Source organism: Gavialis gangeticus, unplaced genomic scaffold (assembly GCF_001723915.1).
Source record: "Gavialis gangeticus isolate Ggan-Ray unplaced genomic scaffold, GavGan_comp1, whole genome shotgun sequence".
Lineage (NCBI taxonomy): Eukaryota > Metazoa > Chordata > Crocodylia > Gavialidae > Gavialis > Gavialis gangeticus.
In genome coordinates, this window is record NW_017729022.1 from 149,187,888 (window position 1) to 149,199,090 (window position 11,203).

The 11,203-nt window shown below is 43.4% G+C and overlaps 1 protein-coding gene across 1 annotated transcript; it reads right to left on the bottom strand.

Annotated features, from left to right (window-relative positions):
• Window positions 1-2,076: 2,076 nt before the first annotated feature.
• On the bottom strand, window positions 2,077-10,405 carry EPCAM (epithelial cell adhesion molecule; the record flags this gene model as incomplete). The annotated part of the gene is made up of 8 exons (XM_019516311.1): window positions 2,077-2,630; window positions 4,260-4,301; window positions 4,718-4,912; window positions 5,059-5,160; window positions 5,891-5,954; window positions 6,795-6,857; window positions 7,180-7,420; window positions 10,288-10,405. Coding segments are annotated over 8 exons (867 nt in total), but the record flags the coding sequence as incomplete, so codon positions are not given.
• Between the last annotated feature and the right edge of the window lie 798 nt (window positions 10,406-11,203).

An 11,203-nucleotide genomic window follows, 5' to 3' on the forward strand; every position in this document is an offset into this window, starting at 1 on the left:
ACTGTTTTTTTTTTGACACTGGGATCTCCTGGTGTTAAAAAAAAAAACTGTCATGCTGCATATTAGTAGCACAGCAAATGCCTGCATATTCAGTGCGTGTAGTTTGTGGCACCGCAAACTGTACAGGCGCTCTCCATTGGCTGTGCCCCAAGGTGCCACTCTGCCCTACCTTCTGCCTAACTTCAGACTAAGTTTAGCAATTCTGTAATATCAGTAGCGAGTCATTTAAAACTTTCTGCAAATTGCATTTTGTTTAGCAAATTATTCTTTTGTTTCAATATGCTAAATATAATGAAGTATATTACAAAAATTCAGTGCAAATGGCATGCATTCTAATTTGCTATGGAAAATATGCACTAGTACTGTTTAAGACAACTACTTAAAGAGCAAATTCCATTGTGATGCAGTTGGTCTAATAAAAGGTATCACTCAAAGAACAGTGCCTGCCTGTGTCCTTAGACCAACACGGCTACAATCAAAAACCTAGTAACATGGAAAAATATCAAATTTTGCCATTTGAAATGGAAACATCACAACATGAAGAAAAAGGAAGCTATCCTCAGCAGTGACATATACTTTCTAAGCCTATGCAAGAAACACAGCATCATAGTTGGTCTAATAAAAGATATCACTCGAACCTTGCCTGCCTGTTGTGATGTAGATGCATGTATGTTTGTCCTAATTATGTTTTAAGAGAGACAAATTAGCCAGAGTATGTTGTTAAATCAGTAGGACTCTGGCACGGATTCAGTGCATCAACTAATTAACCAGATTTTTCTGTATCTGGAAGCATTTTCACTAAAGAAAACTGAAGAAGGCGGCACTTCATTCACAGGCTGAAGTCCCTCCACAACCAAGCAGTTAGTCCAATAAAAGATAAATCGCCCACAAAAACCTTTGCTTTTCATTAATGACTTTAAAAAAAAGAGAGAGAGTAAAAATACTCTTACTCTTTCTCCATACATGTGATCAGCATACTTCCCTGTATACTGTGTTGGAGCACTTTCCATGCCATTACTGCTGCAGATAGCACATGTTCCTTTTAGGACCTCATTATAGAAAGAATGGCCACAGACTCAGTTAAGTTGAAAGCCTACATAGCACCTACTCACTACCATGCATGGCCAACAGGTTATAAGGTGTTAGCCCTGGATACTTGTGGCAAGGTATGAGGGCAACTCGCATAAAATATCCTCTCCAGCCTAGTACCAAGAGCAAGGATGTCTAATTCCCTTTTTGTACATTGATCACAACTTCCATTTACATCATACACATCCAGTTCCTTGTACTTAACATAACATTGCAAAATCTTTCAACTTCCTGTAGGAATCAGCCTTCCTATGTCACTGTCATCTTGTGTTTTACACCAATGGTCACAAGGCTTCAAATGAACAAATCAGAGCAAACCAGTTCAAATGCCAAGTGGGCCAGTGGTCCTGACCCAGCCTGCTGCCACTATTGCTTCCCTCTGCCACCTAGCTGGAGCATGGCCTGTACACATTCAATCTTGTTTAAGTAGTTTGTGTATCAGTCACTGCTCTCATAAGGCCTATATTTGCCTAGTGCTTCAGCAGAGCTTTTATGTGAGCAGTATATGTACTGATTAATGTTCCAGTAAGACTTACAATCTTAAGTAGAGAGAAAGTTAACTAGTATGCTGTGCTGTGTTGTGTCCACCTGGTTCATCGTTCAGCTGCTTCTAGATTTTATTTAATCTGGACAAGTCTCCGCAGAACAAAGGAAGTTTGTCCCAGAATAAGTATACCCTTCTCCCATTCTTTATCAACAATATTTATTTACACTAATTCTATAGCCAAAACTGGCAACAAAGCACTAAATTTGGCATTCAAAACAGCCTTCTGGTTCTGCAAAGAACAGAGGTCAAAACAAACAAACAAAAACACACGTAGAGACTACTGCTTCTTCACCAAAACCAACTTTAACACACTTTTTTCTTATATTCTATTCTCTAGCTTCTCCAGGAGTTTCAGCTCTGCAAGCCAGATTTCTTGTCCCCTCTTCAACAGTCTTCAAACAACATCAAATCAATACAAAAGAAAAGAAAGGATCTGGTAGTCTATTTCAGAATTTTATTAAATTCAAAGTCATAAAAATGTTACAGAAACTTCAGAGAGAATATGTACAAATATCCTTAAAAAAAAAACCTAATACAGAAAGCCATACGCAATTATACATCTGAGCTAGACGTTAGGTATTCAGCGTTCCTGCAATTAGGACAAGAACACATTTAAAATGGGGAGGGGGCACAAAGGGGGAAGGGACAAGTTTGCTAGAATCTGTTTGAAATGAAAGGTACAGCAGCTCTTGCGCAGTTTGGCCCCTTATAGAAGTTGCATAGTATGGGCATTAACCCTCATGTCAGAGGGTCAACCAAAATGTATCCAAGGTATTACAAGAAATAATATTGTTGCCATCTCAGCTCATTAGAATATTCATGACTGCCAAGTCATGTCATCCCACATCCCCACTAGAACATGAAACATGTATACAAATTAAAATCCTCTAATCTCCTTTCAGTTGTGGTTTTTCTTTTACTAGGTTTCTACTTCTGTCTTCAGGTAATAAAGTTACGGGTTTAGTTCTCTATGCATTTCATTCATTTCCTTTACCTGGGGAGACAAAATGTGAGGGGGAAAAGTTACAAGTACATATATGGGACAATAACCAACCATTCTATTCACCTCTCTAAAAGAAATGGGCTTAGTACCCTAAATTCTCCTTGGCTGATGGGTGTAAGCTCAGTACTGAGTTAACTGGATAGTCGTTCCTCCCCAAATATGGAGCATTTGACATACAGAAAAGCCTTGACCTGTTGATAATGGCAGCTTTTCAAGAAGCACTGATTGGGAATAACTCATGTAAAAATTTGAATTTAGTCATATCACAGCCTGTCTCTATGACAGGTTCCCAACCACCAGGCTACGGCCTGGTACTGGGCCACAGTGAATTGGATGTGGGGTCGTGGCATGAGGCCTCCCACTCGAAGCCCTGTTCATCCACCCAGCCAAGTGGCTTCCGGGGTCACATCTGAGCTTCTGGGGTTAAAGCTGGGCAGTAGGGGAACCCTGGGAGGGAGGCAGCTGGCTCTGCACACCCTGTCCCGCTCCCGCTAGGCCGCAGTAAAAAAAGTTTGGGAACCACTGCTCTGTGACTATCGAAGACAGGTAAACTTAGACTTTAAGCAAAAGACAACACCAATACAATGGTAGATATTTAGGTGGACTAACTACGCTTTTCAGACTTCACTTAAAATAATTAAGCAGCAACTATTTCAAAACAAGACTCTAAGTTCACCCAGTAGTAACAAGGAAGAGATTGTTGTAGGTTTATACTATGCACTCCAAGTCTGCCCGTCTTTCCAATTTTTTGATTCCTTACATTAAAACCTGAAACTGAAAGTGTTTTGCTGAACAGTGGAGCCATCCATTAGGTAATGCAGTGGCATCAAACATACAGCCACGGAGAAGCATTATCTGGCTTGCTGGACTCCCAGGGGCTGGGAATTCAGGGGCAAACATGACTGCATCAACCTCCATGCCACTATCCATCCCATCATATCCAGATCTAACCCAAAGAGGGATGAGTTTGACACCTGACCTAATCCAATGGGGAGGTAGCTCTCTATATCAGTGGCTGCTATACCTCAAAACACATAGCGATAATGACTTGTCAGAATGCTACTCTAGCCAGTACTAAATCAAATTAGGGTGTCAAGAAGGATTTTTACTCCCTCCTGAGAAAGAGTTGCAGCCAAGATGCCAATGCCCACTCTCTCATTTAGGGCCTTTTAAAAACATCACAATATCCTGAACAGATATCTTACTGCAGATCCTGGGTTATGCCTTCTAAACAAGATTAATGACCAGAAATCTTAGGCATGTTAGAAATTCAAGTAGTTTTCCGAGTTGTGTTCATATAAGGTGAACCTTATCCAAAAGAGCTTCTTGTACTCAGAATTGCCTAATGTGCCTGGAGTCATTCTAGGCCAGGGGTTCCCCCAGCTGTGGTACACATACCCCTGGGGGGTATACAAGACATCTCTGGGGGGAGGGGCAGAGTAAACAGGAGAAACTATGTAATAGTCATGGAACTAAAATTTTAATTATAATAATAATTGGCATGTAAGGGGTTAAAAATAAAGCACATGCTGGCAGGGGTATGCAATAAGAAAGTTTAGGAACTGCTGACTAGGCCTTAGCCAAACAGACATTTCTGCACATGCACACACACGCACGTACCTCATGCTTCTTATATTTCCCTCTTCTTCTATTGGTAACAATCTGTCAAAGGACAGGAAGGAAATAAAGTTAGTTTTCACTTTGGTAAAAAACAGTCAAAGTAGGATTAAGATTTAAAGTACTAACTGGGCTTAAAGTGCTTGGGGACCAGCAAGTAGCAAAAGTAGTAAGGCAAGCTGTCAACACTGATGGGTTAAGACAACTGCACACACAAAACTCTGACTTCCAATACATTTCTACTTGCATGATGTCCTAGTGACAGGGAAAAACCCTGGTCCTTGAACTCATCTTTGAGAGTTCACCGGACACACTTTTTAGACTAATTAGAAGGGACTCTATGAAAATCCACTTTGTGCTCCATCATAATTATCAACACTGCTTAAGGCTCATCTGTAGAGGAATGCTAGCACATCACACTCTCTTTTAGCTTTAAATAAGTGTCATAAGCAACTACTTACCAGTACAATAATTCCAGCAACAATCGCTAGTACTACCACGACGATGACAGCGATGACACCATTAGTCAGATTTTTCATAGAAAATTCTGGTTGCTTTTCATCAACATAATAGATTAGAGTTTTCAGAAGCCGTAGAGGTTTTGCATCAACTTCAAGGCTTAGTGAACCATCACGAAAGAGAGTGTCACCTTTGACCTGAGGATGAAAAGATGACACACCATTACTATGAAGGTAACAATAATCCATCCAGACAGTGCTGACCAGTAGACTATAGAACTATAGTAGACTATAGAGCTAAGTATAGGAATCTCTCGAAAGCCAACTATTTAAATTATACTTACATCTTTTTCAAAGTAATAAGCAACATCAGCTATGTCCACATCTGTAGCAGACTTCTGGGAAGCATTCTGTTTCAGTTCAATAATGATAAGAGGCTTTTTGTACTGCAAAAGTAAAATAAGTAGTGATTACATTTTGTTGCTTCTTTAAGCAGCTGTGTATACTTTACAATGCAACCTATTAAATTCATGTTTAAAAGCAACACCACCAATTTAATATTTATAACAATAGTTATGCTCTTATATATGCTCTTGGTCAGCAGTTTTTACAGGTATTAAGACAGAGACCTTGGAAAAAAGAAGAAAGCATATTAGCAATGTTGCTTAACTATCATAGTTGAATCAAATTTTAAATTGGAGAAGGAATTAAAAATTCTTTTGGAAAATAAAACTGCTAAGGACCTGTTGCAGTCTGTTTGCAATACAAATATAGAAATATATCTTGAATAGCTCATAAAGAGATTGTAAGGAGATGACTTACAGGAAGGGAAGTGGAACAGTTAGAAGTAGCTGTTAATAAGCAAGGACAATGCTATTTTTGAGGGGAAATAGATTTCCCCCTGTCCCTCACTCTTCCCCAAACGGAGAAGACTATATTGCAAAGGTTCCATCACCCTATTAGAAACAGAATATTTCAATTTAAACAGTGCAGTGCATTGTCTGCCTTCAATGTAAGTGTTTAGACACTAACAAATTAACCATTCAAATAATTAAAAAACATCAAAAAAACCCAACCAAAAACCAGAAAACACCTACACACACACACACACACACACACAGAGCCAATATGAACCCTACCTGGACATATTGCCAAAGAGGGGTACACATCTCTTACCTCAATGAAGTCTATGTATTTTTCATCCAACATGTACCGTGTTTTCAGCAGGTCTCTGAAGGTTCTGTAGAAAAACAAAGTCAAACTAAGTTTGTGTAGGAGCCAGGTACCATCCAGTACTGTCACTGGAAAGTGCAGAAAGTAGCATAAGGAATTTTTTACATGTTACATGCTACCAATTATTGCTACAACTGGCACTTCAATTTGAATATACAGTAGAAGTACTGTAAAGGTCAAATTTAAGCTTCTAGTAAGATGACTCAGATATTTTCACTATTCAGAATTTGCAGGGCTTTCCCCCTCTAAAATTTCAACTCATGGAATCAAGGAGTTCCATGACAATGTTAGTTTTTATTAAAAGTCTCCTAACCCCTTGGGCATTTATACACATACCTTTTTGTCCTACGAGGCACCAGAGATCCGCCAATTAAATCAAGTCTGCTCTGCATGTGAGCTGTGCTGTGCTGTGCTGCGTGCAGTTGTATAAAGTGGAGAAACGTGTGTTGGCGCGCAGAAAGTGGTGCCAGTGTGCTTTTGAACTAAAACACTTTTGATGCATTTTAGTTCAAGAGTGCACCACTGCCTTTATCTCAGTGCTGACATGCATTTCGCCACTTATGCAAATGCAAGCAACGCAGTGCCCGGTGCTTTTTAAAGTGCCTGGCACTCAGACATGTAAAAATGCCACTTGTGCCTAGAGGAAAATAAATATGCCATAGCACCATCATACTCACACCCTTGACAATGTGAACCAAACATCTATATGACTTAGGCCACTTGTTTCTGGGGGCTCCAACACTGGAGAATGTAGGACTGGCAATACAATATTTACACTTAAAACCATGACAGACACCCACATGTGCAAGATACAGTACATACAAGCTTTTTATATTTTAATACAAACCTGTCTACAGAAGCAGAATCAAAATCCCCTCTGTTCCAGTCTTCCATTTCAATGATGATCCAGCTGAAGTATAAAAGCCATGTGGTTACTTTAAACGATAAGTCAGGCACACAAGAGCATCACAATGTTTAAGTTCAGGTTCAGATATCATTATTAATAGGGTTTTTCCCTCATATTACAGAAAGCGTATAAAAAAGTTTTTGGCTTCTCCTGTACATTCAAGCAGATTCGAGCACCAGTATTCAGCTGTTTTAGAAACAAGGCCTGTGAGTTAATAAGAGGTAAGGACTACTTAAATAGGAGGGTAGATATTTGTTGGATTACAAAAAAAGCACAGCAGGTATGTTGTTACATAAGAGACATTACATCCTGGTAAGGGACTTACTGTGTTCTGACTAGTTCAGTGCATTTGAAGTCTTTGTCACCTTTCTCAGTTCTTCTTACACCAGCTGTATTCACACACCAGCAAGAGGAATTATCACACTGCCTGGCCTTGAATAGACCATGTTCTTCACAGTCAGGATCATAAATGCCATCTTTATCAACAAATGCATGTTCTGGTTTGTCACGACGACCGTTCTTCTTGCCTGCCATTTCTGCCTTCATCAGTAGACATTTTGAGGTCACTTAAAAATAGTAAAGAAAAATAATAATTTTCAGAGACCTAGCAAAATACATGAGTTTCAAAACATTAGTGACCATTTCTGGTTTGCTACCTAGAAATGGATACTATATAGAAAAACATGTTGAATTTTTTCTACCTAAAAAAGATTCAAAGGTCTACCCAAACTCAGACTAGTGTACATACAGCATCCAGTTTCTGCATTCAGCAAAAAGACAATGAATGAAATCATATGACTAGTATCAAATCCATTTACTTTCAGACTTCAACACTAAACAGGAAAGTATCTATTTATACTTGGGACAACTGGCAACATCCTCCAGTATGAAGCTGGACCTCATGCCTACGAGGGCAGAGACCACAGCGTGTTTATTGTGGTAGGGCTGACCCTAGAACAGGGCTGGGCAAAATACAGCCTGTGGGCTAAATCCAACCTACCGGCCCAGCCAGGAGCTACCACTCTGAAATCTGGCACCTCTCCATGCTCCTCCCTCTCCAGTGCAGTAGGTTCAGCTTCAGTGGACAGGCAGCCACCCCCCTCATCCCAGGAGGGGGCACTAGGGACAAGAAGCTGGATGTTCCTGGCCAGGCTACTACCCTCTCCCCACATCAGGGACTCCCAACAGGGGAGGGGGCACAGGAGGTAGGGGGTAGGGAGCCAGCAGTGGGGTCGGGTCAGGCAGAGCATGGAGGGGAAAGAAAGTATGAGTGAAGCCACATTGCTTGCCTCCACTCCCCCCAGAAGGTCCCAAAATGCCCAGAGAGGACAAGGGGAAGAGAGTGAAGGAATTTCTTCAGGGCAGTACATGGCAGCAGCAGGAAACCAGAGAGCAACAGCAGCAAGTTGAACTAGGCAGGGACTGATGGCTCCTGTGTCTTGTCACATCCCCCAACCCCCGCCCCCACCTTGGCCTGAGATGGGTTAGCCATGCTGCAGGTGGGACTGGGGATGGGAGATGGGGAAAAAAGGGGTTGGTCACCAGGCCTCCTTGTTCCTACCACTTGGGACCAGGTGGCTGCAGCCCCAGGCTCAGCTTTGTTCCCCTGAAATGCTGACTGCCTGCTGGACACACACACACACACACACACACACACACACACACACAAAAAATGGACAAGAGAATACACAGGGCACAGGATGGACACAAACACGCACAAGGGAAAAAAATATACAAGACAGACACAGGGACACACAGGACAGACACAGGAAAAAACATGGGACAGACGCACACAGAACGGACACATACAGGACACACAGAACGGACACTTGCACCCACACACTGATGGCTTGGGTAAAGTCTATGTTACTGTTGCTCACTTATGTAACTTGCTCAATTGAAAAGCCCATTGATCTTTTTTTGGTTTTATTTTGTGTTTTTAAGATTTTACAACAGATGTTTGATTTTTAGTATATTTGGGGGGGGTTAAATCTATAATTGTTAAAATATCTTCTCAAAGATTTTGCATGTGTGGCCCTCGGCAGCTCACCAAACCTTAAGCAGCCCCCTAAGTCCAAATAATTGCCCACCGTTGCCCTAGATTTTGCACCACTGTAGGGAATTGACTCATGATGACTGATCAGCTCTTCCAAACTTATAGCCTACAGTACATGTTGTTAGAGCACCTGGCCAGCAGATGGCAGGGGAACTGGTTTGCACTGAGTCAAGAACTACCCTGGAATGAAACTGGGAGAGAAACAGATCTCTGACCCAGCTATGTAAACTGCATCAGTACATGGCAACTGATTTTGTAGCAAGCGTGGTATGTCTGCATAATGTTTTAGCCGCTCTATCAGTACACCCTCCCAAAGGGCCACCATGTAAACTCACATGTGGAGCTCTTTAGTAGGAATCAGCCAAGGATTTAAAACAATCATGCGCATTGCTACAGATGTGTGTCAACACACACAGTTCTTTAGATTGGATGGAAATCTTTAAGTTTAAAAGGAACTAGCAACTAGGGGTGCACCGACAGAGACTTTTGGGACCTATACTGATTGCCAGTATTAAAGGAGGCATATCAGCTGATACCAATCCGATTTCCGATACAGCTGCCTCCAGCTGGCAAGTCCAGTGTGGTGGAAGGGGAGGGGGGAGGGAAGGGGCATGTGGGGGCCGATCAAGGCTCCCGCAGCAAGGTGGGAGAAACCTACTCCCCCCAGGAGCTATAGTTTCAGTCCCCGCCCCAGTAGCACCTGCCCCTGCTCCCTCCCTCACCACAGGGGATGGTGATCTGCCCCCTTTCCTTCCCTCCCCGCTCCCCTTCCACCAGTGGACTTACCCACTAAAAGCAGCTCTCCACACTGCCAGCTGCGCTGCAGCTGCACACAGCACAGGCATTTATTGGCTTCTTCAGGCTGATATCCAATACAGCCAATTTCTTTATGTCAGTACCTATCCGATATTTGATCGATGCATCAGTGCACCTCTACTAGCAATCAAGTTAGAAAGAAGCTATTCCCTATTATTTCTTTAAAAATGTACTTACCCGAGTCTTACACAACTTCAAATTGAAGAGAACCTTTCTAATAATTAGGTTTTATATATGAAAAATTATAAGTTTGTTCTAGAATCCAATTAGTGGAAAGTCATCTTATACTTTGCCCCACCCTTCCCCCAAGGCTTAGCAAGTGCCTGCCCTGGGCTACTACTCAAATCCTTCGCCACCCATGTCAACTAGGGAAAAAACCCTTGTCTTGGATTTGAGTAAACATAGCACTCACTTTGAGGTCTTCCTCCCATATTTCTACGCGGCCCCATTGTTGTCTGAGCAGACACCAGCCCAGTTAGATGCAACAGGTAACTTCTCTACTGCCTGAAGAAGTACCTCACAACTAACCGAAACCAGGAGAGCTGAGTCTGCTCTACTTACAGGTATTGCAGCTCACAGAGACGTTGGAGCCAAACGAGAGGCACTTGCATTCCCCACCCTGCAGAACACAGTCGACAGCCCGCTTATTGGTTCTACACTGGCAGCCTGGAGGGTGAAAAACAAGTGTTGTCAAAAATCAAAGAAACAAAGAGACAGAGGGAGACAAAGACTGCATTGGTTACTGGTGCCCCCTGAGTCAGGGGGGCACTTGCCCCCCCGCCCCCCAGCAGCCAGTCAGCAACCAGGGTGGAGGTGGTCCCCTTGCAGCTGATGGCAAGGCAGGGGGAAGAGAGGGTTCATCTGTGGCAGACTGCACCAACCAGGAAGCGCCGGTTGGGGGACCGCAGGGATAGCTTCTACTTGTTCCCACTGACGAAGAGAGACAGAGATAGACAAGCCCAGGTAACCCCCCCACTCCATGCTGCTGCCCACTCTGCAGAAGGGGAGCAGAAACACAGGCAGGACCTGCAGGCAAAGAAGCAGAGTCCACTGTAAGCAGACTTACAATAAGTGAACTCAGGCTTGCTTTTGGTTGTTGTAAAGCCACTTTAAAAAAAAAACAAAACATTTGTTTTTGAGCACAACGGGTTGATAGGTACCGGCACTCCCCTCTCCTGGAAACGGGTTGGGCTGGTTTCGAAAGGCAGCGCCCTTTGTTTTCTCCCCGGGCTTGGCAGGAAAGCCGTGGGGGGGAGGTGCCCAACCCCAGCCCCGCAGGTGCGCGGGCAGCGGGAGTCCCAGCGCCCCTGGCAGAGCGCGGAGGGGCCGAGGGCCCCCCCCCCACGCAGGGAAGCTCGGACCCCTCCCACGTCAAAGGCGGCGGGACAGGCCCCACCTGCCCCTCCCCACGCGCGCGGGAGCCCCCGGCGCCCGCGGCGCCATCTTGTGCGGCGGCTCGGCGGCGGGGTCCGCGGAA